At 35.4% G+C, this 14778-nt stretch overlaps 2 protein-coding genes across 5 annotated transcripts; both read right to left on the bottom strand.

Moving 5' to 3' along the window:
- Positions 1-30: 30 nt before the first annotated feature.
- Positions 31-1343, bottom strand: LOC110029723 (UDP-glycosyltransferase 89B1-like). Its single transcript, XM_020732144.1, has one exon. It carries the CDS (start codon positions 1249-1251, stop codon positions 31-33), a length of 1221 nt encoding a protein of 406 aa, XP_020587803.1. The 5' UTR covers positions 1252-1343.
- Positions 1344-2262: 919 nt separating this feature from the next.
- LOC110029741 (putative RNA-binding protein Luc7-like 1) lies at positions 2263-14558 on the bottom strand. 4 transcript variants are annotated; one of them, XR_002294571.1, is made up of 14 exons: positions 14309-14558; positions 13930-13982; positions 13361-13529; positions 13216-13279; positions 12354-12433; positions 12056-12212; positions 9458-9519; positions 9183-9248; positions 8581-8639; positions 8216-8297; positions 7951-8006; positions 7540-7613; positions 4623-4696; positions 4409-4499 (listed from the first exon to the last, which is right to left on the bottom strand). XR_002294571.1 is itself a non-coding variant. In XM_020732161.1 (13 exons), exons 1-13 carry the CDS (start codon positions 14453-14455, stop codon positions 2523-2525), a joined length of 1242 nt encoding a protein of 413 aa, XP_020587820.1. In that variant the 5' UTR covers positions 14456-14558; the 3' UTR covers positions 2263-2522. The 4 variants fall into 4 exon arrangements, 3 of the variants coding, with proteins under 3 accessions (XP_020587820.1, XP_020587822.1, XP_020587823.1); XM_020732161.1 differs by lacking the exons at positions 7540-7613; positions 7951-8006 and adding an exon at positions 2263-2541 and having other exon boundaries at positions 4290-4499; XM_020732163.1 differs by lacking the exon at positions 7540-7613 and having other exon boundaries at positions 4296-4499.
- Between the last annotated feature and the right edge of the window lie 220 nt (positions 14559-14778).

Below are 14778 nucleotides of genomic sequence, written 5' to 3'. Positions count from 1 at the left end.
TCTGGCCAACTCCCCTCATCCACCGCCTTCTCAATAATCCTCCCGAGCTCCGCCACCTCCGGCACTTTCCCCGGCCCCCCTGCGCAATTCGCAAACCCTAACCGCCACACCCGTTTCCTCTACCAATAACCTCGCGTTCACGAACTGATCCGCCTCCATCGGCCACGCTAACAACAACACTCCCGCCGCCATGCCTTCCAGCAACGAGTTCCACCCGCAGTGTGTGATGAACGCCGCGACCGCCGCGTGTCCGAGCACCGCTCTCTGCGGCACCCATCCCTTCACCACCTTCCCCTTTCCTTCAAAATCCTCCGGCGGCGCCGCATTCCCCACCGCCCAAACGAACCTCGCACCGCTGGATTCGAGCCCGGCTGCGATTGTTGCTATCACCGCCAGCTCCAGCGCAAACTGGCTTCCGAAGCAGATGTAGACGACGGAGTGAGGAGGGCAGGAGTCGAGATAGGGGAGGAGGTTGTTGTTATCAGATTCAGGAACGGCGGGGGGAATTGGGCCGACGGAGAAGAGGCGGCCGGAGGAGTAGGAGGAGGAGCGGAGGTGGGAGAGGTAAGGGGATTCGAGGAAGTCGAACGTGTTGAAAATAGCGGCGGAGGATAAAGAGTTTGAGAGGAGGGATTCGCGGGTTAAATCCCAATCGGGATCGCCGGGGATGTAGCGGCGGAATATGGAGGGGAGGTGGGGGAAAGGGAGTGGAGGGAGGGAAGGAGAGATGGAGAAGGGAGTGTAAGAGGGGGGTGGGAGGGAAAGGAAGAGGGGGTGGAGGATGGCGGCGAGTAGTGCGCCGGAGGAGAAGAATGAAAAGTGGGGTATATGGAGATCAGCGGCGAGGTGGACAGACCAGCCGAGGAAGAAGTCGGAGATGAGGGCGGAAGGGGGGTTGGGTTGGGATTTGGCCCAGAGGAGGATGGAGGGGCGGAGGGAGGAGAGGGAGCGGATTAGGGCGGCGGAAGGGATGCCGGAAGGGAGGGTACGGATGTGTTCGGCGCCGGAGGGGAGGGAGGAGGAGGGAGGTAGGGGGAGGACGAGAGGGTGGATTTGGGAGGTGGAGGAGAGGAAGGGCTGAAGCAGAGAGAGGTTCTTGAGGGTGATGACGACGGTGATGGAGAAGGAGAAGCGGGTGGCGAGATGAGCGGAGAGGTGGAGGAGAGGGAGGAGATGTCCTTGTGCTGGAAAGGGGAAGACGAGGAGGTGGGTCGGTGGCCGGCGGTCGGTGGCTGCGGGATCTGTTAACATTGGAGGTGGTGGATGTAGAAGGAAGTTTTGGCTTTGGAGAGACGGATTGAGATGTATTGACTTCAATAGTGAAGGTTGACCTTTTATTTCGTGACGACCATCTGACACATTGGAATTTTCAAATTTGCCATTGACGTGCAATTAAAAATTTGGTGAAAATGAAAAATGAGTTAGAGCTTTGCTATGAATTTTAATATCTGAGTAAATAGATAAAAGATGTTGATTTATATTAAAAAAAAGTTTAGGATGATTTTTTTGATCTAATGTATTTACACGTCATGATAAAATCATTAAAAATTAGATAAAAATGAAAAATATCAGAGTGAATTTTAACATTTGAGAACTTGGAAATTGGATGAAAGATAATAGTTGATTTGTAAATAAAAAATTTAGAATGGTCTGCATGTAATTGCCTCTATGTTAAAACATTTAGAAATATTAGCATATATACCATTTAATGAACATGTATTTATATACCCAACACCTAAATTTTAATTTTTACATTTAATATTAGCACATATACCATTTAATGAATATGTATTTATATATCTAACACCTAAGTTTTAATTTTTACAAGTGTCACCCCACTTACGGAAAAATATATTTTTCTCTCATGAGTGTTACCTTTCCCTTCCAAAAGTTAATAATCCTGATATATCACATCCAAAGCTATCACTAATTCATCTAAAATTAATTGCTTGGTATTCAATAATTTTACAATTAATAGTTTATTCATGTTTTATTTATTATGTCAACTTTATATATAATTAATACACAAAAATACCAACCCACATCACATATTTTCATAACATAAAACATACTACTCATAATAATATTGATAATAAATACAGCATATTTTTTTTAACAGAATCATAAAAAGCATGAATCATATATATATATATATATATATATAACAGAAAGGTGCCCAAATGCATAGGATATAAATTAGAAAATAAAATTAAGAATCCTAAAATATCGGGTTCAAATTCAAGTTCTTGTTCTGTAAAAATAGAACTGGAAAGATGCAGCAAATTATAAAAATTGTCCCAGTTGTTGACATCTAAAATTCAGCATGCATGCATCAGAGCGCATGAGCCACCTTACCAGAAGTAGAATAGTTGGGCAAAATAAAGCCTTATAGCATCACACTTCCTACGATGGGTATTCATAAATTTTCACGAACAAGCAGCTATTTAGGAAAAAAAACCTCTCAGATCCACAGCTCCGCATGGAGGGAAGGAAATTCACTTCGTCTGCACTGAGCAGCACCTTCAACGCCGATCATGGCGTCTGCAAATGAAGAAACAAGAATTATGCTTTTGCAACAACTTTTTTAAAAATTATTTATGTATGATATATATATATATATATATATATTAAAAGGAATGGTCAGAGTCTATTATATGAGCCTTCAATCACCCATAATGTGTCTAATAAATCGACTACCACCTCCTTAAAAATCAGTTGTGCCAGAGGGGATTCGAGCCCCCGACCTGAGGGGTCTTATACCGTAGATGCCAATCTCCAACCACCCTTATCACATATTATACGAATCCCCTCTGGCACAGTTGGCCATAAGAAGGTGGTACTCGAATTATTAGGCATATTAGGGGTGGTTGGAGGCTCGTATAATAGCCTTTGACCGGTCCTTTTCCATAAAAAAAATGAGTATAAATTTTATTGGTTAAAATAGAGGAGCTCTTTAAGAATAATATGTGATAAGAAAAACCATGGATGCTTAAAAGGTGTTGGAAAACAAAGAAATCACTAATAATTTGGATGTGCTAGGAACAAAAATGTTTCAGTGGATGTGTAGTGAAACTGTAGACTCAATGACATATAATTACATTTTAAAGAAAGTTAGATGTTTTGGTCATGTGTAATGGAGTAAATAAGATGCACCAATTATTTGAGTATGACTGATATGAAAGAACCATGGAACATTTCCTTAACATTATGCAAAGGAACTGCATGACGTTGAGTTAACATCTTCTTAGTAGAAATGAATGGGAAAAAGGAAAATTCATAAAATTAGCACCAATTTGTTGGGAGAAGGCTAAAATGGTGAAGGCAATGAAATACTTTTGTTTGTTTTGGGAGGGATTTAATTTGAAGTTTTGGCCTAAATACACGTGTTTTTAACCATTTTATGATCTAGTTGTACACTATACTTTATTCATGTACTGCCATAAATTTATTTTCCCTTGGTTCGGGTCACATGAGAATCTTGGAGAGCTTCTGTTCATTTATAATGTTCATATTTTTTTCCAGCATAATTTGAATTTATTTTGGTAGTGCCTTTTTTACCTCGGCCTGAAGAAATGAATGTTCATAACAAAATGTGTTCCATCATGGTGATAGCGGAATGGTTGATGTGAATAATTACAGCATATATGCAAAAAAATACTAAAAAATGAAGGTCATATGTCACATAATATATAGTTATGTTTTCTTTATTACAGAATGTACTCATTGAGTGTATAACAAGTGGAAGGCGCAATCTTGGGATAAGAAATGCTTGGTAACGTTGAGAAATAAGAAACAAACATAAAGTAGGAAAGTTTACATACATACAACACAATTCTTATGTATTTATGTATCTAACACCAAAATTTTGATATTTACACTTATCACCTCGGTATCATAAACATAGATATGAAAAGGTGTACATCACTTCTAAAAAATAATGATGGCAGTCTTTGTTACGTCGTGTTAAGGATTTGAGTGCTATGCATGTAAATATCAAGTTTGGGTGTTAGATAAGTAATTACATAAGAATTGTGTGGTTTGTTTGTAAATGCCACAATATATATGCGGTAGAGATGAGTAGATGACCACACTGTCGAGTAAATTAGCATGAAAATCATTTATTGTGACAATGAGCATTTTGGGTTCCAAAAGAAAGCTTATATCACTGAAAATTATGTATGGTATTCACCATTCTATGGAAAAATATTTCCTAAAAAACTGTTGCAAAAAGATGAATGATTATTTTCAGGATTCAATTGTAACAATCAATATACAATTCAGGCATTTACCTATGTCGATCATAATCTCTCAAACGTTCAGGGGAGCGAGAACGAGATCTTCGCCTGCTTCTAGAATCACGATGGCGAGATCGAGCTAAATCCCTATCACGGTCACGGTTCGAGGCCCGATCTCTATCATTCCTATCATGCTCCCTGTCACGCAAATCATGTTCACGGCCTCTTTCCCGGCTACCACTTCGGTCATCCCGACCACGCTCCCTGGACCAAATATGTGGAGATTCAACAAAATGTTGAATATAGGGGTGTGAAGAGAAGAAGGATAATGTGATTGATGGAACAAATCATCAGACTCATAAAGAGAATTATCACAAATAAACATACCTTCGGTCCTCAATTCCGTCTCTCTTGTCACGAGAATCAGATCGCTCTCTCTTTCTGGACTTATTTCTTTCCTCCTGGATGGAGTAAATGTTAATCTTAAAAGTTAATAAAAAAATGGCAATAAAGATGACGATGAATCACTACTGTTAATACACAACATGGAATGATAACATCTGTAACATGCATAAAAAAGCAGATGGAAATCATAAGAAGGAAAACAAGGCCTCCAAGCATAAAGGCTAATCAATAAAAAGAGGACAGAGTACAAGACAATATGCCCGGGAAAAAGACTCACCAGCAGTGATGAATTTCTCTTGGTTCAGAAAAATGTAAATGTGTTCACAGAGAAGAATTTAGAGTCTCTTTAAGCAGCTAGTTATTTTCTTTAAATTACAAACAGAGAAAGCCCACTCACCAAAACAAAATACATTTATTTAAAGCAAATCCTGCATGTAGACAAGCTGTTATGCAAATCACCTTCCACATAAAACACAAGACATTGTAAACGAAGGACGCACTCACATAATTAATTGGGCATAAATCTTAATGATGATGAGGTTTCCATTCATGCTGACTCTGCCTCTGAAATGTCGGACAGCTGTTCGGAGTACTGCCTTTGACAACCAATTAGCGAAAGGATTCTTCCACAAAGGAACCACACATAAGTAGTACCCTTTCGATCCATGCCTTCAAGCGCAAAAGCTTATAAATTTTTAGGGCATATACATGCATACCACCCAATTCCTATGTATTTACATATCTAACACCTAAACTTTACTTTTTTACATTTATACCAACCAAAGCTTTTACACCACATGAAAAATACCACCATTTTAGCTTTTACATCTCATGTACAGGTAAAGGTGGCGTGTATGCAAAAATTGAAGTTTAGGTGTTAGTTAAGTAAATACTTAAGAATTGAGTGCTAAGTATGTAAATCTTCCTAATTTTTTTTTGCTACTTTACCAGAGCACTTGAAGATGATATTCATCAAAATCCTTGCTTCTTTATCGAAGCTTAAAAAAATAAATTTAAAGCTTAAACATGAAACTAAACCAAAACAAGGTCTAGACTGCTTTCAACATGCCTCTATTAAAAAGAATATACGCAATATAGTAATTCAAAGTTTGAAATCACTAGTGTCTGATAATGTTAAAAAGAAAATCCAGTAAATATATAATATAGCCAATGAAGCCCAAGTGGTTTTACCGTTATTTTCAAGATGGCAAGAAAAAAAAAAACTTCACATCAAACCAATTTGAATTATATAAAAAAACAAATAAAAAATAAAAACATTTACCAAACATATTCATTCCAGATTTTAATTTTTTTTTAAAAAAAACAGTAGCCAAACATGTTTCAATCAAATTATTAAAAATAAAAATAAATAACAGAAACAAAAGTTAAATAAATCATGCCCTTCGCATCTAAAATTTTAAAGCAGATTAAAATTTTCAAAAATCAGCAAATAATCAAAAAAATCATGCTAATGAAACTAAACAAGTACATGAAAAGTGAAGCACCGATTAAACAAGACCTTTGGAAAACTAGTGTTGTTATCTACAAATAAAAGCCTAAATATTCTGCCGTTATAAAGCAACATAAGAAAGTTTCAATAAAGATTCACTGCAGACAAACATGTAAATTGAAAACACTAACCAAATTTTAGATTATTGGAAAAACATATATTGTCAGAAGTTGCAACTCATTATATAAAATAAAAATGAACATATGCAGAGCATAAGAAAAAAGAACTAAAACAGATCAAAAGAAAGTTTAGTGATCAATATTCAAACCAAAAAGAGCTCCAGAATGTGAATTGTCAATATAATAGAATGAACAATTTTGAAATTCACAAATCATCAAAACATTACAGCGGCGTGTTGCATTTTTATCCCAAAACATCATAAGCTACTATAAATGAGAACAAAAGCCGCAACATAATGAAGGGAAATTCCAAGTTAGTTCTACCTTAATATACTGACATTGGTGATTTAATTAGGATAAAAATGTGGCCAAAACACAAATTAAACATTCAAAAAGCCATAACAACACCATTAAATACAAGGAGTATAAAATTACCCTGATAAATACCAATTTATCAAACCGAACAGAATTTTGTATTTTACAGGCAAAGACCTTCAGTAGTATAAAGTTTTAAAAAACTCTGGCCAATTTCATGAAAGTAATAGCATATATCAAAATGAATGCACACATAAGGCATCTGAGTTGTTTTCTCTAAACATTTTCTTCCTTTCACTGTCAAAATCCTAAAGTAAATTATAAATTAAAGTTTCCACATCAAATGAGCCCATTAAAAAAGTAATCCATAGATAGCTTGATAAAATTTACTTCAGATTTTTTTAAAAAAATGTAAAGATAACATAATAGTGCTAGATAAATTTGGTTAAGACACTGCGGTTAAACAAAAAAGCAGATAAAATGCAATTTTCTATGGAACCAATCGCATAAAGATATTGTCCCCTAAAATGATACAAACTGAGAAGCACTAAGTCACAAGGAAATGCGCACGCGCACACATATGCGCACACACAAGAAAACACATTAATCATGACAAAGAAAAATCAAAATTCCAAACATATTCAAATGCAAGTATGAATGGTTGGAAAACAATTGAATGGTTCTTCAACCCAACAAAGAATACTTTTAAATAATTCTTGCGCTTTAAAATCATAAACTATAAGAGATTCCTAAATTCATATATTGAATTAAGCCAAAAAAACACAGCTGTTAATACCAGACATTTGGTGCTTGTTGAATCAATCCAAAGAAGGATAGCAAACATCATTCTATGCACAAGAAATAAACGTAAACAAAAGAATGCAAGATCAAAAAATTATATCTGAAATTTGAATTAGTTAAATGATTTGCCATCAAATTCATACAGTTTACATACTGTTTCTCTGCTCACAGTTTCTTTCACTTGTGTAGATGAAATTTGATAACGAAGACCACATATTGCCACCACCGCTATTTTGGACCGACCGGATAATGATTGTACCATCCAAATTAAATAAGTAATAATAAAAAGGGACATTTACAAACATACCACCCCATTCATACGTATTTATGCATACAATGCCTAAATTTATCTTTAATTTTCATCACATAAAAAATACCACCATTTTAACTTTTAAAAGGTGAAATACACCTATTAATGCATAGAGGAAGTGCTATGCATGCAAAAATTGAATTTTAGATGTTAGATATGTAAATACATATGAAATGAGTGGCATGTATGTAAATCTTCCTAATAAAAATGAAAGAGACCATATAGTTATCTGCTGGTTAAGGTTAGAAAACTCACTGATGCCAAATATAACTGAATTTCTTTATTGAAGAATGATCAAACATTACCAGCACCTGACCAACAGTTACAGAGCTCGGACTTCAAGAAAATTTAGTAAAATGACAAGCAGCTTCCAGACAAATTAAGCCATGTAAGAAATCAGATAAAATTTTTTACAAGATATAACTTTGCAGTACTTTTAGTCACTCAGAATAAGTCCATAACTACAAAACAAGGAAAATAGAAAAAAAAATTTTAAGAGTTTAAAATATGTAGATCTAACCTGAAGTTCTGTAATCTTCTCGCGGATCTGCATATAACCCAAATGCAATTTCCCTCCAAAATGATCGGCCAATCGACGGTCACTGCAAAAATTAAATTAAAGAATCTATTCACAAGGCAACGCATAAATTGCAGAAAAAGTTTCATCGAGCTCGACCAATGATATAAATCCTACTAAGTCTTATAAATCCTCGTAAAATAGAAAACACGCACATTATTTAGCAGCAAAAGTTTCCTCGTAAAACTGGGCCCAAAAGCCAGCTGGTAAAAGGTGCAATTTTTAAAGTCAAAAGCTGATGGTCTGAAACTGGATTTTATATCCAGTGACAATACACTCAAAAATGTTACAGAACAATTGAGTTATACCTGTCATAAACACTCAAGAAAGCTCCACATATGTCGCAGACACGCAACTTTTGGTCAGTCTGCAAAAAAGATAAGAAGTTTAAATCAAGCTTTTCTGTTGAAACCACTCAAATATTAAAATAGACAACAAAACCTTAGCAGTCAAATTACCTATGGTTTGATAGTTAAGAACACAATGATGTGGGTGTTAATTTTGAAAACATATTAGCTTTAGGTGGTGTGTTCCTAAACCCCACCCCTACTCTTTTTTGGGGGTTGGTTACCTAAAATGCTCAAAATAGCTTCAATAATAAAATCCATTTGGTTCTGTGAAAATGTAAGTTGTCCAGTAAATTGGGTAAGCGCAATGTTTAATCACTTAACATTCATTCTATGATCTGAATGATTCCCAGAAATACCAGTATTCAAACAGCAATAAATCTTTTCCCCCATTTAAAAAACAATATCCTGTTTCTTGTTCACAAAAAACAGTAAATTCATTTTACGTCCAGCTATATCACCCCAAAATTAACACAAGAAAGTTAATCAGCTTAAGAAGCACTGCTAAACTCAGCTTAAAAAAAATCATAAGAACGCAAGAAACATTGAATGAAGGAACTCACAATTCGAACATCAGCAGCAGTGTACTTTGAAGAGTCCACTGACGATGGCTCTTGCCTAGCACTTAACTGAAGAGAAAAATGGTTAAACCAAACTTTCAATTTAGGTGTGTAGGGCAATAAAAAGAAAGAATATTGAACTGGTTATCACTTTATTGATTTGAATTGATGTATAACTAGCAAAAACCAACACATCAACATTATCATGTTAAGCCGTAGCCCAACAATTTGGAATATGCAAGTAGAATCCAAAAAGAAAAAGGACAAAAACAGCGAACCTTTTTTAGAGCTTCCGCCTCTTCCAAGGCTTTTTGTGCCTCATCTATTAATCCTTGCTCACCTGCAAAACATTAAAATAATGAATTTCGCTCCACAAAAAATTTGCATTCTCCCTCGTGAAATAAAATAACTGTCTGGAATGATGATATTTAAGAATAAAAAAGGATCACAAAATATGTAAAAACTAAAGTGAAGTCCAAACACCTCAGAAACTAATAAAGTTAAGGTTGGACCCAAAAATAAAAACAAAAGACTTTCTTGCCATAACCAAAGCTTCAACAAGGCAAAAACTCATAAAGTTGAGATTGGAATCCATAAAACCAACAAACATCCTTGCATCCGCCAAAAGCTTCACTAGGGCATAAAGATGACCTCGAGGAGTTGAGATTGTGGAGTGAGATATGTTAACCTTGAGTCAACTCATTTAAAGTTCCATATAAAATGAACAAACATACAAAATATATGGGAACAATAAATAAAGATAAACTGTGTTACCGCATTGATAATTGTGCTAATATATTAAGAATACATGCCATAAAATGCTTTTGGAGCAAATAATTCTTAAAAGCAGGATGATGTATGACAAATCACAAATCGTATTGCAATAGAAAAATTATGCTGATATGTTGTGTGCTAGCGCATTGAAAGGGGTGACTGGAAAAAATTCAAGAAGGATACGTTCAAATGAAAAAATATATATATATCAAGTACCCACTTATATAAACAGATGGTTAACCGAAATAGTCATCAAAACCCTTTTAAAATCATTACATCTACTCAGTTGACTAGGCATATAAGCCAATGACTCAAATCTAATTTTATTGATCTCTAGTTATCCAAGAGCCCTATCAAATGACCACCTTCAGTTCATCCAGTTTAAAACATGGGATAGCAAGACTCATGCTTGCATGTCAATCTAAATTTATAGCAATAAAAACTGCATTGGATTGCCCCTAAACTTGGGGTTTGTGGTCACGGATCATTGAACCTCTCTAACAAGCAAACTTATCAGTCCTAATACTCCTATGAAAGTTCAAAACAACTATTTCAAGAAAGTTAATTCTCAATCCAATTAATTAAGTCAGTGCAAATCCACTAGTTGTCAAACTAAACTTAATTAATTGGGACATATGACTAAATGGGCAAGGCCATAAGACCATTACTAAACTGTCCTTATCCTTAAAGTATTATCCCCCTTATGGTGAGGCTCTTAAAACCCATTATAAGGCTTTTCTCATCCTCAAGCGTAAAAGTCTCATTATAGTCCTTCAAATGAAAATAAAATATAAATCTATTCTTTAAATCTCAAATAGCATGCAATCCCATCAAAATTAAATAATTCAAGAGGGCCTTCAAAAGATAAAAGCTATGTCCCAATAAATTTGGGTGGGCAATAAACTGACAAAGTTATTAAATCAAACATTGAGCCTTTCAATGGATGAAAACAACAACCTAAATTAAACAAGAGCTATCCCTCATGCTAATTAAGTCCACTAACCAAAATCATCTTCACGTCTTTGACATAACAGATGATCATGCCATGCTTCAAAGCTTTTGTTCGTCATATTTAAAGCCTCTGAACCGCAAAAAGCCATGCTTTGCACCTCTAAATTATTTAGTGAGCTAGCATAATAAAAACCTCGGTCAATAAATAAGTTAACGTCAGTCTCAAAAACACGTCTTTGACGTGTGTTTCCACATTGATATACTAAGGATACCTCTAAGAGGAGGCAAGAAATAGTCAAGAAATATAACTCAAAACCCTCTAAAATTGGTAAAATGGGTCCACCGATAAGCCATATATGATGGGACTATGTGAACCTGGTATGCTTTATTCTCATCACCAACTTTTTCCCATTAAGTTCAAAATTTTAATAAAATTTAATTCTAAAATTGAGCTTAAGCAAACTCCTTACTCCTAAATAAGTAAAGAGGTAAAAATTTATGGGGGCTTACTCCCAAATAAGTAAAGAAGTCAAAATTTATGGGGGCTTGCATCTAAAGAAAGCCTTGACTCAAAATCTAAGAAAAATTTGGTCAAAACAAACATAATTTACCTCAAGGAAACTAGAGGAATAGATTCACTTTTTTCAGTGATAATATCATTTCCAATTTCTTAAGATGTTATATTATTATGGACATGACATCTCATGTTCCACAGTCCATGCAAAATAATCCCGTGCACGCAGCATGGAAGCTAGGGGAACATATTCACTTAAGATGTTATATTATTATGGAACAGGAAACTACTCCCACATTCTTGTAGCACACATCAAGGAAGCTAGAGGAAGAGATTCACTTTTGTCAGTGATAATATCATTTTCAATTTCTTAAGACGTTTATGGCCATAATATCTCAGGTTCCATAGTCATGCAAAACAATCCCATGCACACAGCACATCATGCCCTAGTTTCAAAGATTCATGTGATTCATGTCCACGAAATGTCAATCGTCATGTATATAACCACAATTCATCCTTTTTTGAATTCTAGATAAGTTACAAAAAACAAATGCAGCATAGAAAAGATTTAAGAGCAATTACTACAGGAAGCACAATAATGTCAGTTATTCTCTCCAAGAAGCATAGCAAGACAAACCAAGATGTTCTGCCTTCTTCAGTTTTTCGTTAATCATCTCCTGGGTGCGAGGATCTGGAGGATGGGAAGCAGGGACAGGAGCCAACGGTGGATGTCCCTGATGTGGTTGTGGTAAAGACGCTCTATCTATGTTAAAAGCATCAAGGAGAAGCATTGCCTGCAAGAAAAAAAAAATCCTAAGTGCATGATCTCGAATTTGAACATGAATTTTTAAAACTAACATAAAACATGATGGCTGCTAATTAATTAACAAGAACAAAATGAATAATAAATATCTGTGCTAGTTTAAAACCACTACCTGTTTGTCAGCTCTTTTTGCTCTGAGCTCTTCTACCGCTTCTTGAGCCCGGATTTTACTGTCAGTTTTTCCTTCTAAATCTGTGAATTCAAGCAGTATAGCATACCATTAAAATTATAATCCTAAAGGTTGTTCTATGAATCTTTATATAAGTAAAATGTATCATATGAGTTAAAAAAAAATGATAGAAATGCTTTGAATTTTCAGTGTAACATTAAGCACCAAATTGCAACCACGATAACTTTTGAAAAGTTACAAAAAGAAACACAGACTGATTCATCAAGTAATGAAAAATGTATAATAGCTTTCTCTGAATTTTTTCTTAAATTATAATCAGGCGAGGAGAATGAACTTATGATATCTCAAATATCAGGTCAGTTAATCCTAGATAAAATGTTAGCTACCCATATCAGTACAAAAAACCTCAAATGCCCCAATCAATCATTTAACGATAAACAGAGAAAGCACGTTCATTATTGAAAAAAAAATTAATTGACGTAGAAGAATGCTCCAACACTTTCTTTACACTCGATAAATGTGTCATTCAGTGTCACTAAAAAAACACAAAATTCATTGAAAATACATGCTAAATGGACATAGAATTATGTGAAAATATAAAACAAAAAACAACTTAAAAAAGCAAATATAGAATGATGAACTCAAAGCGACAACATGATAAAAATATACAATTAATCGCGCGTTCATGTTTTCATGGCATTGGATCGACAAATAAATGAGTTGTCCACAACTCTGCAATCGAAAAATAAAAAAACTATATTTAGTTCAGCCAACTTGAATGACATTTATATCATAACTATCAATCAATTGGGATAGAAAATGCTTAAATGTTATGAGGAATCACCAAAAGCATCAACTTCCTTCAACTTCTCCTTGATTTGTTTGGACAACTCCAGCACTTCTGGTGTCTGGAACATTAAAAAGACTATGTTATAAAGTTATATTTCTAAGAGACAATGTATTCACATCAAAACAAGCTGATTAAAAACCTGTGTCACTTCAGAAACAGATATTGCTATGGCAGCCTTAGCATCCTCACTCTCTAAACGCTTTAGAGCTCTTTGAATTTTTCTCTCGCACTCTACAATAAGTCTTTCAATTAAATCTTCAAGTTCTCTATCAAAGTTGTGCATACCTTTCGCTTTCGCTTCTTCGTAACTGTATGTAATTCAGGAAGAACAATAGCCACAATTGACAAACCTTTGAAGCATAGGCCAATTTCCGGAGAGAAATGTATAATCAACTTGTAAAAAAAATAATTTTAAATAAAACAAAAGAATAAATTTTACATATGTAGAACACACAATTCATATGTATTTACATGTCTCACGCCTCAACTCCTACATTTACATACATAGCACTGCGGTGCTTTAAACTTGTGCATGAAAATATATATTTCACTTCTAAAAAGTGGTAATATTGCTATTTTTGATATGATATTAAGGATTTGAGTGCTATGTGTGTCAATATGAAAGTATAGGCGTGGGACATGTAAATACATAAGAATGGTGTGCTATGTATGTAAATACACTAGAAATGGACCAGCATATAAGGATACTCTTTTCTTAGCTGCAAGGAATGCACCTTTGGACAGGGACCCAGGTCCATTTTCTGATAAGCAAATCAAATGATGTGCATATATCAGCATACCAGTTTAATTAAAACATGAGCAAACATACAAAACATTTTCAGCCGCCGCTTCATTAATACAAAACAGACATAATTGCAGAAGAGGACTAAAAAATCTACAAGAAAATAAATTAATTCACAGTTTTACACAACTACATTACATAAACAAACAAAAGTAGCACAACGAATAAGTGCGGTTCCCATTGCAGAAACCAAGAGCCCTAGGCAACCAGATAAACCAGTCAAATAATAAGAATTAAAAAGATTGCGGAACATATAGAGATCGTAACTTCTGATGGTGTGATTACCGTTAGTTGAAAGAGGTCGTGTGGGCAAAGGCCGGCGAGGAAGAGCCGGCAGACATCGCGATCAGAGTACTTGCGATCGACTTCTGTCACGTCCCCGTTTCTATTGGCTCCCATGAGGACGTCCAGCTGCTTCCTGATGGCATCCATGGCTAAAATTTTGAGATCCGGCGATCAGCTAACCGGTTAGGGTTTCAACTTATCAGATGTCGGAAGGTCGGACATCCAGGGAACCGAAGGCTCCTCGAAAATTTTTTTTCTTTATAATTATTCTCCCGACCTCTTTTTAGGGGCTGTCAGGTGTTAACGGGTAGCATTCGGGTCGGGTTAAAAACTGAACCGATGCGAATTGAATAGTAAACCGGTTAGAAATATCTAAACCGGATCTCACATGTTTTCAAACCAAATGACTGAACCTGACAGGTGTAAGTTAACGGTATTCCATCTAATTTTAAGTTAAATCCGGCTCCAAG

This window comes from Phalaenopsis equestris, unplaced genomic scaffold, assembly GCF_001263595.1.
Source record: "Phalaenopsis equestris unplaced genomic scaffold, ASM126359v1 Scaffold000600, whole genome shotgun sequence".
Classification (NCBI taxonomy): domain Eukaryota; kingdom Viridiplantae; phylum Streptophyta; class Magnoliopsida; order Asparagales; family Orchidaceae; genus Phalaenopsis; species Phalaenopsis equestris.
Note: the sequence above shows the minus strand (reverse complement) of the source record. Positions and strands in the feature narration are given on the sequence as shown.